The 14,902-nt window shown below is 35.9% G+C and overlaps 3 protein-coding genes across 15 annotated transcripts in view; 2 read left to right on the forward strand and 1 right to left on the reverse strand.

The window, feature by feature from the left end:
• The window catches only part of LOC128669919 (GTPase-activating Rap/Ran-GAP domain-like protein 3), a 115,062-nt gene extending 104,718 nt beyond the window's left edge, over positions 1–10,344 (forward strand). For 11 of the 12 annotated variants that reach the window (XM_053745153.2, XM_053745157.2, XM_053745161.2 and 8 more), the window contains 14 exons: positions 205–347; positions 597–719; positions 1,730–1,889; positions 2,238–2,378; positions 2,530–2,796; positions 3,213–3,322; positions 3,586–3,699; positions 4,471–4,582; positions 4,711–4,800; positions 4,914–5,035; positions 5,603–5,751; positions 6,194–6,330; positions 6,790–6,916; positions 7,381–10,344. In XM_053745153.2, the coding sequence (XP_053601128.1) occupies positions 205–347; positions 597–719; positions 1,730–1,889; positions 2,238–2,378; positions 2,530–2,796; positions 3,213–3,322; positions 3,586–3,699; positions 4,471–4,582; positions 4,711–4,800; positions 4,914–5,035; positions 5,603–5,751; positions 6,194–6,330; positions 6,790–6,916; positions 7,381–7,462 (1,877 nt within the window). In that variant the 3' untranslated portion in view covers positions 7,463–10,344. The remainder of the gene's footprint in view (positions 1–204; positions 348–596; positions 720–1,729; positions 1,890–2,237; positions 2,379–2,529; positions 2,797–3,212; positions 3,323–3,585; positions 3,700–4,470; positions 4,583–4,710; positions 4,801–4,913; positions 5,036–5,602; positions 5,752–6,193; positions 6,331–6,789; positions 6,917–7,380) is intronic. The other variant, XM_053745152.2, reaches the window with a different exon arrangement.
• On the reverse strand, positions 10,341–13,258 carry LOC128669921 (uncharacterized). 2 transcript variants are annotated; one of them, XM_053745165.1, is made up of 5 exons: positions 11,502–13,258; positions 11,349–11,409; positions 11,131–11,255; positions 10,663–10,871; positions 10,341–10,511 (listed from the first exon to the last, which is right to left on the reverse strand). In XM_053745165.1, exons 1-5 carry the CDS (start codon positions 13,046–13,048, stop codon positions 10,420–10,422), a joined length of 2,034 nt encoding a protein of 677 aa, XP_053601140.1. In that variant the 5' UTR covers positions 13,049–13,258; the 3' UTR covers positions 10,341–10,419. The 2 variants fall into 2 exon arrangements, with proteins under 2 accessions (XP_053601140.1, XP_053601142.1); XM_053745167.2 differs by lacking the exon at positions 10,341–10,511 and having other exon boundaries at positions 10,707–10,871; positions 11,148–11,255; positions 11,502–13,240.
• A 404-nt stretch (positions 13,259–13,662) lies between these two features.
• Positions 13,663–14,895, forward strand: mRpL30 (mitochondrial ribosomal protein L30). Its single transcript, XM_053745403.2, has 3 exons — positions 13,663–13,869; positions 14,144–14,273; positions 14,545–14,895. The coding sequence occupies exons 1-3, from the start codon at positions 13,757–13,759 to the stop codon at positions 14,839–14,841; spliced, it is 540 nt and encodes a 179-aa protein (XP_053601378.1). The 5' UTR covers positions 13,663–13,756; the 3' UTR covers positions 14,842–14,895.
• The last annotated feature ends 7 nt before the right edge of the window (positions 14,896–14,902 follow it).

Genomic DNA, 14,902 nt, shown 5'->3' on the forward strand with positions numbered 1-14,902 from the left:
TTTTCCTAGTTACTTCCTCAACCGATGGTACACATTTTCGCTTCCTCTTCGGGCGTTCGTCGGTAACCCTATTTGACAGACCAATATCAAAGTTTATATAGGTTATTGCATAAAGTTTTACAATTACGAACAATTACAAAACACCTTTCGAAATAATCGTCAATCATAAACAATGGAAAAACATCCCCTTACAGTTTAAAACAGATATTTTCGCAGTAGTGTCAGAGGTGGAAGACGAAGGCTACCGGTTGAGCGTGTACAGCGACGACACGGTCCCGCCGTTCGGGCCCTCGCTGCCCTGCCCGCCCGTCTTCAACGACCCGCAGCTCTTCAGGGAATTCTTATTGGTACTAATACATTAATTGTCATTCCTTATATATAACAATTACCGAAAGCTCAAACTGCCACGAGAAACATGTCATTTCAGCCAACCAATGACATAAAAGCCAACTTTATTTTTTTTTACATCTAAACACAGTAAGTAAATTAAATATTTTCTATTGGAATTCTATACAATATTTATCATAGTGAAAATTGGCTGGTTATTTTTAAAAATAATATACCAAGTGACATTTAAAAACATTTTCCCGTTGCAGGTAAAACTGATGAATGGTGAGAAGGCAGCGTTCCAAACGCCCACGTTCGCGCTGAAGCGACAGCGAACCCTGGACACCCTCATACGGGACATCTACGCCGAGCACTGCTCCGATCACAAGGTGGTGAGTCTGTGCAGACTTTCATATTAAATTTAGACATTAGCCATATACCTATAGGCTACAGAAACTATATACAAACTTTATACATTTCAGCTACTTACATAATTTATTAATCGAATTAATTATAAATTTGGTTTAAATAGGGTACAATTTGATTAGGCGAATATCATAAAATTTGCGTACATAACTTTATGTATAGTAATCAACCTACCATCTATTTTTAAGTAACTCCAGATAGGCACGCGCGGATACAATCAAACTTGTAAGTAGGAGACTTCATCGATGATATGGGAACCCATTCGATATTACAATCAATACACATTAAGTAATTATAAAGTTGTATCGCAATAACTTGTTATTAGTTAGACACGACTAAATTTAATTACACGGTAGTTCGCGGCACTCTGCCGAACCGAAATGAACAGAAAGTTCGTAGTTTTGACACCTCGTTGCAACTTAGAATTTAGTTCAAATAATTTATCATTGTCTATCTAACTTTAACATGGCAATATTATATTACAGAAACAGCATGTTGTTGTCGTTTTTGGATTTGCACACATGGCTTTCTATACGGATCACGGATATCACGAATCTTTATTTACTTGTACTTAACTACGTTGAAAAGATGTTACCTACTTTTTCGACCTCGGTGCCGCAGTGGTAAAGTGCTTGCCTCTGAACCGCGAGGTCCCGGGTTCGATCCCCGATCGGGCCATAATGGAAAATTATCTTTTTCTGATTGACTCGGGTCTTGGATGTTTATCTATATATGTATTTGTTATAATATGTAGTGTCGTTGAGTGTGAATCCCATAAAACAAGTCTCGAATTTACTTTTGGGCTAGCTCAATCTGTATGATTTGTCCTAATATATTTATTTATACTCCTCTTCAAAGCGTCTACTCACTTGCAAAATAAAGGCCCCTTTTTTGCTTTTTAAATGCTCTCACGATAGTTTTAGATTGTTCGGTATCCACGAGAGACAACATTTTCAATTCAATATTATCTCCACAGCCAATGCTATCAAGACGAGCTTTATCAGATGTCTGGTCAGGGGGAGCGGGTGCGGGTGGGGCGGGGGCGGCGAGGACGGAGCGGTTCCTCCACGTGGGGCAAGCGCTCAAGTTGGACGCCGTCCTACGGGGTGACGCTCCCACCAGCCTTGTCTCTACTGGTGCGTATCACATAGCGAATGAAGTCACCACCTATCATGAGGAGCATTAAACGTTTAAAATAGGTGTGTGAAAATAGCGAGAGACAAAACAGTTCCTCCGAGTGGGGAAATTCTCAAGTTCTCAATCTCGGCGAAGTTTACCGCAGAAACGCTTCTACCTGCGTGGTCTCTATTAATGCGTGTAACTAAGTGTGAATGTATGGTCTCCTTCAGAAAATAATGCTTTCACAACGAGCATTGAGATATCTGAACAAAATACTCATACACCTCTCTTCAAATGAAAAAGACATCAGATAAATAAATTCTCTCATATTGACAATATCTGATCAACTCTCATTTATGCTACAGGATCTGGCGGGTCCCGACGAGCGCCATGGGAAGGCAAGGTGTGGCGAGCGGCGCCACTTCCAGCGACGCCTGTCTGCGCTGAGCAGATGACAGAGGGACGTCTGTTGCTGTCCACAACATCTAACACGTATATTTTAGAAGGTTCGTCTATGTTTATTAGATATCATTCAGACAGGTTCTACACTGTGAAAGATATCACGAGACGGAAAAATCAGGTCACATCGGCCTCAAACTTAGCGCTTAGCACACCCCTGACAAAACACAGTTTTCCAAATAGTCGCCCTTTTTACAGAAAGCGGAACCACCAGGGTAGTTTTAAGATGGGAAGGTTGTGTGCGAGCAGCTCGAGTGAGCGAACGAGCTGGCCTCTTCCGAGTGGGACCACGGGTGATAGCGGGGGGAGGGTCGACGACCGGCGGGGCGGGGGGCGCGGGGCTGTACGCGCTGCCCGTGCAGGAGCTGTGCGCCGGCGCCTGGGCTATGCGCCCGCTGCAGGACTGCAAACACGCTCGGCTGCCGCGCACCAAGACCGCGCATTACTTTGATTTGTTAGAAGCAGGTAAGACATTAAATTATTTTTCCCATTCCCCCCCCCTTTGATTAAGCCAGTCTTTTCTATCATAGGCCATCGTAATCCAGTTCTTGCCAGCAGTATATGGTTTTACAAATCTTATTTTTCTAAAAGTGAACCACACCAATTAACAAGGGCTTAATTTGTAGCTTTCATCAGGTCATCAGCGTGCAGGTATTTAGGTAGTCGTCGGGACACCTATTAATAGACCAATTTTAAATAATATTCCTGTAAAAAATCTTGTGAAAAAGATATGAAAGTAGGTATACGGCAAGAAAATATAAATCAACAATGTTATCAATCAGAAAGGTAAAATCAAATTGAATAAAACTATTTTAATTTTCTTAATCTAAATTTGATACTATATCCTTCATCAGTACTAATAATGTACCTATGAATTTCAGGAGAAAATGGGAAAGCATTACTGGCTGTCGCGATTGGCAGAAGAGTGATGCTGATGGTGGAAGAAATAAAGACTGATAATGAGATGGGTTTCGAATACACACATATCAAGGTGACAGCATTACATATTTAAAGTTAAATAATATTCCTTTAATTAAAACATATTTAATTTTTAAACGACATCTACTGCTGAGATAAAATGAAAGAAACCTATGCCAAAAGGCCTATATTTTTTAAAATATATTTTCCCCCTAATACTTATAATAAAGTACCACAGTACGCGGTCAAGAATTTCTGTATATAAAACGTGTTATAATAAAAATCGAGTGCCCATAATCATAAAGACATATCTTGAACTCCATCTATTAATTTCAGGACATTCAACTTAGTGAATCACCAGTATTAATCAAATTGATGGACGGCGAGGTGGCAACGATGGTGGTTGGCTACAAGCACCATTGGGAAGTCTTAGAATCCGGTACTGGACAGGTAAACTTAACAATCTTTTGAAAAATAACTGCCTCACGTAAGTATAGCATTCGCACTGACAAAGTAGCAGATGACTAAAAAGAAATAAATAAATTCTTCCAAAATAAAATATCTTTATCTTTACACATTATAAAACAAAGTCCTCTATTGCGTCTGTCTGTTCGCAATAATCTCAAAAATCTGTGATTCCTGCTGAAGGTTTAGGTGTATGTATACCATGTTTTTACCCGAGCGAAGCCGAGACTGGTCACTAGTATGATATATTTTTTCTTCTCTACCATCTCAATAAAGCTAGTGTTATCGTCAATGTACGTGAAGGCTCAAAATATGCCCACTACACGTCAGTTTACCGTTGACCTTAGCCGTCGACCCGACACATGTTAGGGCACTTCGAACAGTAATTTTGTTTGTGAACAACAAACATTAATATGTACCTGCCAATTTATAGATCAGCATATAGATCTACCTGAAAAGGGAAGGACAATTCCTCATATTTACCTAATTAGATTTCCTCTTCTTTTTTCTGCTCATAAGTGTAAAGTTATGAAGGATAACTACCTATGTCAATGGTTTTCATTTCTTTATTAATCAACTATTAATCATAAACATACTTGGTTTTGTAATTTAAATGAGATAAAGAAATCAAGGCTCAATGCCCAACCGGGACAGAGCTTTTAACAACTGAGCTATACATACCGGTACGGTCGAGTTCTTTTATCTCATTTTGTCCTTTGAATTAATACTATATTACTGTAAAATATGACTTACCAGCCGGTGAAACGAGCGGAAACTTCGGAGGACAGCACGCCGCGGCGGGGGACTCTGGTCAATGCGCTGAGAATCGGGGACGAAAGAGACGGTCAAATTGTTTTGTGTTATAACCGTAAGTTGTAAAAAAATACATACATTACCTATATTATTCTTAAATTCTCCAAAAGAAAATAATGCTTATTATAACGCAAAAGAAATACTACTTCAAAATATTGGTATTTACAAAGATGTTATTTTCAGATACATGTCATTTTGAAAGACTAACTACGAAAGGGCTAGAGAGTGATAGTGAATACGATTTCCATTGGACGACAGTACCGGCGGCAGTTGGTAAGATCATTTTATTTTATTACACTCATGATTTTAAATATACTTTCAAAAATAAATCAACAGCCTTTATCCAATGAAAATAGATTGTGACCAGTTTTTATTAAATATTGCAGTGTGCGCGTTTCCATACATAATGGCGTTTGCGGAGGATCTCCTCGAAATCCGGCTGGTGGCCAACGGGTCGCTCGTACACGCGGCCTGCATCCCGGGACTCAAACTCATGTGCGGTCGGAGAGTAAGTAAACCGATATTATTTATGGGAAAACTAGCTTTTGCCTGCGGCTTCACCCGCGTTTATTTTCCGGGATGAAAGGTACCCTATGTCCTTCTACATACTTCAAACTACATACGTAAGCAAAATTTCAAGAAGATAGGTTGCGTAGATAGAGGGTGAAGAGGTAACAAGCAAACAAACTTACTTTCGCATTTATAAGTTAGGATTTAGTAGACATTTAGAAATGTTTATATACATCCACTCCGATGTCTCTCTTGTAGCATCGTAGCACAAGTCGTAGCATTCGTAGCACTATTTCGTAGCAACTACTTTAAAACCGTAGAACGATTCTGAATCATTTGTTATCGCTACGCGCCATACTTCATTAAAATGCCATGTGCATAGATAGATTATTATATACTACTGAGCAAGCAAACAGGCGTACGGCCCATTTACAATATCCAACAACATTATAAAACCACAAAATCCTTACAGGGTTTATCTGGGCATCGGCTAGTCGCTGTTATTATATTTAGGTTGGTAAAATGTTTTAAACTTTGTTTTAATATTAACTACTATTTCTTCCAGGATATCTTCTACGTAGCGTGCGCCCCAGAATACGTCCCTCTAAGTCGCGAGTTAGATCCGTGTCTGATGCACGACTACGAACTAGTCCGGCAGATGAGCAAGCAGGGCGGGCCCTACTCCTTGGACGAGGATGAAAACAACGACAATAAGTTAGTATTTTTACTTATACATACACTATGGTCACTACGGGTACACGCTCACATAACCTTATGGTTATGGCACACATACGGTAATAAAATATATATATATATATATATATATCCTATCCATATATATATATATATATATATATATATATATATATATATATATATATATATATATATATATATATATATATATATATATCCTCTCAAACTATCGCTGAACTGGAAGAGATCCCTTCATGGTTTAAGTCCGCCATTGTATGTTATGTATGTGCTTTTATCATTTGTTTGTTGTACAATAAAGATATTACAAACAAATAAACTAAACAAAAAAACTAAACTTGGCCTCCTCAAAGAAAGAAGAATCCAATACTACTTGTGTTTAAACTCACAACACTAGTTAGACTTTATGGCAACAAAAAATATAATATGTTTGATATCCCAGGAGCCCGGCGGCGGCGCCGCAGAACAGCCGCGGCTCGGAGACCAACTCAGCGTCGAGCCGCAGCAGCTCGCTCTCCTCGGAGCAGGACTGCGCCCGCGCGCGCGCGCCGCCCCTCTGCCCGCCCTCCTCGCCGCAAGGTACGCGCGTGCTCCCGCCCTAGAACAGAACCACTACATATCCTCGTGAGGACGTCGTACGAGACGAATAAGGCACACATAACACCCGACAGGCAATAATATAGCGTTCTCAAAAAGACTTGATGTCAGAAAGGTGGTTGTAAAATTATAGACAATGTGTATATCCTGTCCCGTCATAAAAATAGGCATTATCTATACCCAATAAATGAAAAAACGTTCTGTGACGGTTTATGCCATATTTTCCGTTTTGATAATTTGAATAATCTAGAATACAAACGGTGGCTATTGGCTGGCATACCATATACATGTGACAATAATGATTCCATGCGAAGTGTAGAATAAAAATTAGAAAAGCAGATCGAACTCCGGCGAATGACGAAAAGTAACCGGGGAAACGCCCAATCCATCGATATCGAGTTTCAATATCCAAAAGATAGTAATTTAATTTTGGAATTTCAGTTCTGCCGGAGAACAGCGGGCGCTGCGTGCGCATCTACAAGATCCCGCAGAGCAACCTCAGCGCGGGCGCGTATCAGCGGCAGTCCGTGTCCGCCGACCAGGCCCTCACCTCCTACTTCTCTCATAGGTACCTTAACTTGATTGATAATTAAAAGATTATATTGATAGAAAATGAGTTATTGAATGTCCGGACTGTACTTGTTGGATAAATGATACAAACGATTGTGAGTACGCGTCCACGACGATGTGGCGAAAAATGTTAAGACTGTTTACACCTAGCGCAGCATGTTTACGGTCTGATTTGAATTGAATCGAGCATGTTTTATGCTAGTTTTCAAATATTTAGGAAAAATATAATAACAATAAATTACTCGTATTGAACATTTCAAAATATACGTTTTAAAGACGTAGTTTTTCCATTAAGCTACTAGAATAAGAATATATTGGTAAAAATACCCTTTTAATTCCTAGATATTTCACATTGTAAGAAGTTTAATTTGTTATTATAATATGCCTAAATTAGAAATTTGAGCATACATATTTTATACAATTTTCTCTATATCTACGCTATTTCCGTGTACATATTCCCAGGCCAAATAGTATCAGGCAGCGGCTAGCGGAGCTGAGACTCGACAGCAAGTCTCGCGGCGGAGGCGACGACGAGACTTTATAAGATGACCACTAGTGGGCTAGTGCTCTCAACGAAACGGTGCACAATTTTAATAATCACTTTAGTATAGGTAGGTATTCAGTGTTGTTGAACTATTTGTCACAGGAACGAGCATTACGCCTACGTAACAAACTATAAATACAAAAACTCGGCATTACTCTGTTGAAGTTTTTTTTATAATAAATAATAATAATAGTAGGATGTATTTAGGATGATATACATCACGTCGTCAAAAAAATACTTATAAACAAACTCTACTGCCGACATCCAAAGCGCAGGTGAAGAAGAAGCGGCGCAACAAACTTCACGGCAGCCTTTTCTCCAAAGACGTCAATTAACAAATGTAGGTCTTATATCACATCTTATGTACCTTATCTTATGAATAAAGAATTTTTATTTTGAACTTATTATTTTGTGACAAAATTGATACCTTCACCGTTTGATTCGCCGGCTCGTAATATGCGAGCTCGTAAATTAAAAGATTTTACGTGAATTTTTGTTTTATAATATCGTATCGTAAATCGTAACAATGCTCGGTACTATTACAAATATTATGGATATTACGTTGTAGCATGTTAGTAAATGTTCTCATAGATTGTAGCGGCGAATGAATACTTGTTGCAATTGTGATAAATGAGTAGCGAACAAATTATATGAACCTTGGAGTACCTAATTTAATTCAATTTATATATTTTATTGTTGTTGTATCGAATTGATATTTTACCGAAATATACCTGATATGATACGCCTCTAGGGCAAAAGCAATTTATGGATATTGATTACATATAAGTATGTACTGCACAAAATTTAATGCTCAAGACACAAATGTCTTATTGTTCAATATGTAAGGTAATTGTTTAAGCAAGTCTTAAACTTTGCATGAAATTGTCACTAAGTTTAAAATATTTAAAATAACTTACTATCTACAAGAGTGTACAGTACGTTACTGATGTCTATACAAATATATCATAGTTTATAATTTAGTTAAGATGTAACTGAATCTCGTAGTTAGTGAAGTTCTAGTCAAAAGCGCCATGTAAGACATAAAAGTGATGTTTAATAGTACCTACACTAACATTAAAATACTTAGCAATTTATGCCCAATCATTCAGGGTTTAAACTAATACAATTTTGAAATACATTTTATAAAAACGTCTCTTTACATTAATTTATGCATGATTGGAAGACGTGTGGATTTTAAAAAACTACATTACCATTTGTCGATGTTACTGCTAAGTATTTATAATTGGTGGTAGTGCATATGTGGTATGTGATTAAGTAGGGCATAATATTATGTCCAAACAACACATTATATCTATTATATTTTGCTCTAACAGTAACACTCATCCGTTACCACAGAGTTTTGTTTCTCTGAATGATTCGGCGTAACTTTATGTACTTTATCTAATTGATAAGTGTGTGTAAAAGACTCTTATCTCTTGAATGTCTATTCGACAACAGAAAAGAAGTGCCATCCAAATTTGGTTATCTTTCTAGATTTTAATATAAAACTGTACTATTTTGCGATGCAAGAGAATTGAAACCTTATTTAGATGTTAATACAATACTAATCTTCAATGTAAATAATAAGCATTTTAGTATTAATCTTCAAGATTTTACGTACCATAAGTACGTACCATAATTTACTGTTATACTAGCGACTACCTAGTACTTAAAAGATTTGATCTGGCGATAAGACAGTTTTTAAGTAACTCATTATACACAAAATACACCTTTCAGTTAGTAACAAACTCTGGTTCGGTTCTGAAAACCAATATCCCCGTCTCTAACGCTCTATCAGTTAATAGCTAGCTTAGTAGAATGCATGCAAGGCAGGCTAAATTAAATTAACCTTATTGTGGTAACTAACCTGGAGTCTGAGTATTACATTGGCCTAGGTACCTATGTATACTGGTCATTAAAAGATAACGTTTTAGATATCATGCGAAGTTTTAGCATGTCTTAATGTCATGGGAAGTTGTAGGATGTCTTGATGTCATGCGAAATAAATTTACTATAAAAAAGATGAAAAGAACCAAACTGATAGATGTAAGTTATAAATGGGAGCTTTCAAGTGAATGTCTAGATAGGTGTTATAATTCAGCCTTTGTAAATAGGTAACCAATAAGAGGCCGTCATTTGGCTAAAATAAAATGGGATTGAAAATATAGAACAGCGAAATCAATGTACTGTTGTTATAATAATTTATGATATAATTATCAAATATATACCTACCGGTAAAATACAGTAGTGAAAGATAATTCTTCATTTGACCGATATGCAACGTGAAGTATGGAAATAAATTATTAAGACGTACATTAAATAGGGTAGGTATAAGTTAGCAGCATATTTAAATAAGATTTTATAAAATATATATATATGAAATATACCTGTTTAAGAAAAAAAAATGTGTAAAAAATAGACACATACTGTACATTATTTTCAAAATAAATTGTTATTAAATATTTAAATATTAATACCATAAATTATAACGTTTATTTTTATAAGTCAAAAAGTACAAGAAAATTGTGAGTACCATCTGAAATACCTCTGTTGAAATAATATCTACAGATTTATTTATATATTATTATGAAAATGTTAATTATCCCGTATTAGTAGTTTATTATTTATTGTAATAAGGCCTACCGAATTGCACGTAGGTACGTCCTTAATTTCTATAAAGATTGTGATAAATTGAATAAAAAAAAATATAGAAATCAACAGTCAGAGATGTATTTAAAATCTATGTATTATATGCAGAATTATATAATGTAAATAAAAATATTGCTATTATAATCAAATCAGCTGTTCCAAAAACAGAATATACTTACCTTTACAGATAAGGGATTTACTGTTATTTTCTCTGAGATTTAAAAATAAATGTCTGTTCAATATGTCTACATTTTATTTCTAAAAATATACTTACATAATGTATACAAATGTACTAGTCAAAAAAATATTTACAACAACTTAGGTTGTTGTTTCAAAGCAGTTATATCTAAAAATCTTGGTATGTCGACTGGTGTGGGCTCTTTCGGGAAAACAGGACCACCTGGAACAAACAAACAAATCGGCTTACAAAAGGTGTCTTCTGATATCTATACAGAACCTAGATAATACATATATTTAAATCCCTTGACTTTGGCAAATAATATAAGTATAAAATGTTGTTTTTTTGGAGGATCTACAAAAGAGAAACACACCTTGCAATAACTTGTGCCTCTCCATATAATTTCTTGTAGCAAAGGACATGTCAAAAGGAGTAGACTTGGCGGGCGCCTGAAACTGCGGCGGCGCCGGCGCACGCTGTAGGTACTTGGCCGCGAGCTGGTTCATCTTCATACTGGTGTCGGTCGAACCCGCGTAGATGTGCGGCTGGTGGATCCCAAGTGGATCATCACCAAATTTTACCCTGTAAAAATGTTTGATGACTTCACTAAATGCATAGCTATTTTATATCGGCAAAAGCATATATGAAATACTATTACTCACTCACTCAACTCACCTTGAGTTAGATTTAACATTAATGGTCTGAATATTTAACATTGCTATAGAAATGTTTGTAAACATTGCTATGGAATAGTTAAAGTTAAATCCCCAAAACTTTCTTTGCCTAGCCTATTTTGGCACATGCTAACATTGTCCTAATCCTAACTGTATTATGTTTTTACCTTTTAGTCACACTAACATTAGTTTTGTCGATTTGCATCTGAAGACAATGTTGACGTGTGTTTCGATACAAAGCACTAGCTGACGAAGGCATGTCAGAGTCTTGCAACATGCCATTCACATGTGTCTGAAAACAAACAAATCATCTAATAGATGCAAAACATTTTTTTTTTTTGTTTCTTTTTGTGTTTTTTGTTTTGTTGAATATTGATCAGCTTACCATTACTTTATTATAATAAGTCCACCCAACATTGGATTGGTCATCACTGCCATTATCAGAACTGTAAAAAACATAAGTTATAATTATTATTTGATAAAAGTTTCATACTTAGTGTACATAATAGAATCAAAGTTTAGGCTGAAAATTACTTACTCACTGTAATCCCTAACATCTAGATACAAAGTCTGCTCAGGAGACATGAGTGGTGTGGTAGCATTATCCACCTGAACATTGTACAGGCTAAACTCGTTAAATGTTTTCTCCTCATTATTGCCAGTCATTATTTTACTATTCCCATTTCCTTGTATATTCTTTCCCACAGGTGCAATACCATCCAAAAAGTTCATGTTAATTGGTGATTTTGACACTACTTCTTTGATACTAAGCTGGGATCTGTTACACTGTATTTGAGAATTTTCCTTTTGTTGCACCACCTCCTTATTTATAACTGTTGAAGTCCTCACCATTTCAAAACTGGTCATAACTCCGATTGATATCTTATGCTGCTCACTGTTCATAGTCTCTACTGAGACATGTTCTGTGGTGTAACTCTGAATAGGAAGGTTTGTAGGCCTATTGTTACCAGAAGAAATAACCTTATCAACTTTCTCTTGAAGTAACTGTAGTTGTTCATTTTGCAGCTTGATTATTTTAAACAGATCTGCTACTGTAGGCTCTCTCTTTTCTTTGACACTAGTCGGTTTCTGTACCTCATTACAGTCAGTGTTCTGGATCTGCTCATACTTTTCTATAGCCCATGATTTTTTATCTACTGTATTCTGTGGTTTAGGTTCACAATATGTATTTGAAGTGTGACAAGGAGGATGTGTTTGTTGAGATGTCCGACATGCACATTGACCACAGTTGCAGCTGGGTGGTAGTACCCTCATACACTGGCATAGAAGGTTTGAAGCAGGTACATTATTTTCTAAATGTCCTTTGTCAATAGGCACATCACAAACTCCAACATTTCTTGTACAGTGATGACAACTACAGTGAGTTAGGTTACTTTTGCTAGAGGAATTAAAGATAACTGGCCTTTTGCTCTCCATTGTGCTTGAAGTTGAATCTTGTTGCCCGATTTTCAGAATGTCTAACTTTTTACTTGCAGGATTATTTTCCTTTTCTAAAGTTAATCTATTGAACTGTCTATGTAAATTAGTGAAACTTTGCATTTGTAACTTATTTAACTTTCCCTTGGTAATAAAAAAGCTATTGTCCCCATTCATCTTATTCGGAAGATTCTCTTTACTTGCATTTTCAATAGACCCCAAAACAATGGAATGTGTGGATGGTGTGTGTTTGTTGTGTTGTTGAGGTGGAACATTATCTTTGTCATCATCATTGTTTGAATTAAAAGGTAAATGAGGCTCAAATAATTTTAGATTCAGCGGGGGCTTCCTTGGCTCATGATATCCTGCATCCAACATACTCAGCTCCAATTCACTCGAAGGGCTCCAGCTAGGCCCTGTACTAATTGAATCATCTAAATTAGTTCGATCCACCAAAGGATAAGGAGAACAGTTACTGGTTTCAAATCTATGCACTGGATCAAGCGAAAATGCTACAGGTTTGGGGTAATCGTAACAGAGACCTATATCTTCAATGTTTACTCGCTTTTCGAGAAAAGGGCGAGGGGAGTGACACTCTGAATCGTTCATATCGACGGTTTCACAGGCAAGAAACCGAACTTTCTTCATGAAGAATGCTTATAACGTAAGTTTTCAGCATAAAACAATAAACAATGATAAATAAACTAGTATGAGACACATGATATAATTAAAATCAATTTTATTAGCAAAGTAAAAACAATTAATTATTAGGTGATTTTTAAAAACTAGATCAACACAAAAATGCAAAACAACAATACAAAAAAAAACGAAGCCGTAATTTAAAAATGACATAACATTGACATAAATTCTTAAAATTGACTTTTTCTTTTTTTTTTACTGTCAGGAATCAAATTAATTTATGCCATGGAATTAGTCACAGACATAAAAATATTACATTGAAGGAATAGGGCATATTACGCAAAGCTCAGCGCAATTATACAACTAATACATACATGTAGGCAAAAAGCGCCTATTTTCAATATTGTTGCAGATTTACGACCAAAAATACCTTCTACGCAATCGTGGTGCGAGTTTAAAGGAAAAAGGAAGGATTTATCGAATAGGCTTTCAGAACACAAAGTGTTAAATACAATACAAATTTGCTAAATGATTCAAGTCCATAGTAAAACACAATCGTGATCGTCAAGCACATGTCTAGCACGAAATCGGAATATTTGTAAAAATGTCAATATCTAAGTAGGTTATGTCACTGTCACTCAGTGTGGATGGTTAGGTTATATTTTTATGTTAGTTTAATTAAATTCTTACAATATATTACAGTAAATTTTATACACCATGAATAGGCAATTGTTGCAAACATTTAATCCACTTACTGTGCTGTCACGTTCGAAGGGATATAAGGCTCCAGGTGGAATACGATATCCTGGTGGTATAGTTTATTATCCTAGGTAAGTAGTTTTATAGGGTTCCATACTGTTTCCCTACACAGTATGGAACTACAAAGGGCATAGGGTAGGTATCTATCAATCTGATATGTCTCTCTATTATTTTTTGCTATTTTTAATCTGAGCAGATTCACAAGAGTCTGTCGGCTCTGCTGCCCTGAACTTTTTATTATTTTCTTTGTTTTTGTGAGCACCTTTTGATTTAAGTATATCTCGAGAAGTGTAACATTTACAACTTTATTTTTATGTATATTATTTAACTTTCCCTTATTTTCAGAAATCCTGAAACATACACTGACCCTGAATATACACCATCAAAATTGTTCAGAGTAGAAAGAATCAAAACTTCTAAACACTTCCCTTGGTGGCAGAAGAAAATTTTAGATGAATTGAAAATCAATGAAAAGGTATATATGTTTTTTAAGAAGATAAATGTTAACACTCTTAATTATTTTTTAAGCCATAGAAGTGTATAATGCTATTGCTTCGTGCCTCTTTTGCATATTTTTTTCTGCATGAATTATTCCTGTAACTCTGTCTACTGAAAGGAGCCCAACTCATACCATTAGGAAACCTGCTGGTGTGGTGCAACAAGTTTTGTTCATAAAACATACTTAATAAACAATACCTAATTTTATTTTGTATATATTATTACATCTATACTCATATTTATTATAGAATCGAGTCACTGTTGTCAAAAATATTCCTGAGATTAATATGAGGTTGTGGAAAGTGAAGCATCTTATTAAAGTGACTCCTATAACCTTCCCATATGGAGAACCAACAGAAGAAGATATAAACTATACAGTACTCAAGGAAAATGGACAGTGTCTAGTTACAAAAACATTAAAGCCACAAGAAAGCCAGATAGAAGCATTGGATAAATTTGACATGGATGCTAAAAAGATGGACTCAACTACAATCAAAAAGGATTCAAGAGAAAAATGGAATATTGGTTTTTCTGGTGGATTTTAGATATATTTACAAAATTAATTAGTAATGTAGATTAAATAAATGTATTTAATTTCATTAATAC

This window comes from Plodia interpunctella, chromosome 5, assembly GCF_027563975.2.
Source record: "Plodia interpunctella isolate USDA-ARS_2022_Savannah chromosome 5, ilPloInte3.2, whole genome shotgun sequence".
Lineage (NCBI taxonomy): Eukaryota > Metazoa > Arthropoda > Insecta > Lepidoptera > Pyralidae > Plodia > Plodia interpunctella.

Excerpts from the sequence above, each read along its gene's own strand:
- LOC128669921 (XM_053745165.1), bottom strand. The coding sequence starts at position 13,048 with ATGAAGAAAGTTCGGTTTCTTGCCTGTGAAACCGTCGATATGAACGAT. Across the intron at positions 10,872-11,130 it reads AATGTTAGTGTGACTAAAAG|GGTAAAATTTGGTGATGATC; the intron begins GTAAAAACATAA and ends ACATTTTTACAG. Across the intron at positions 10,512-10,662 it reads GAGGCACAAGTTATTGCAAG|GTGGTCCTGTTTTCCCGAAA; the intron begins GTGTGTTTCTCT and ends TGTTTGTTCCAG.
- mRpL30 (XM_053745403.2), top strand. The coding sequence starts at position 13,757 with ATGAATAGGCAATTGTTGCAAACATTTAATCCACTTACTGTGCTGTCA. Across the intron at positions 13,870-14,143 it reads GGTATAGTTTATTATCCTAG|AAATCCTGAAACATACACTG; the intron begins GTAAGTAGTTTT and ends CCTTATTTTCAG. Across the intron at positions 14,274-14,544 it reads AATTGAAAATCAATGAAAAG|AATCGAGTCACTGTTGTCAA; the intron begins GTATATATGTTT and ends TATTTATTATAG.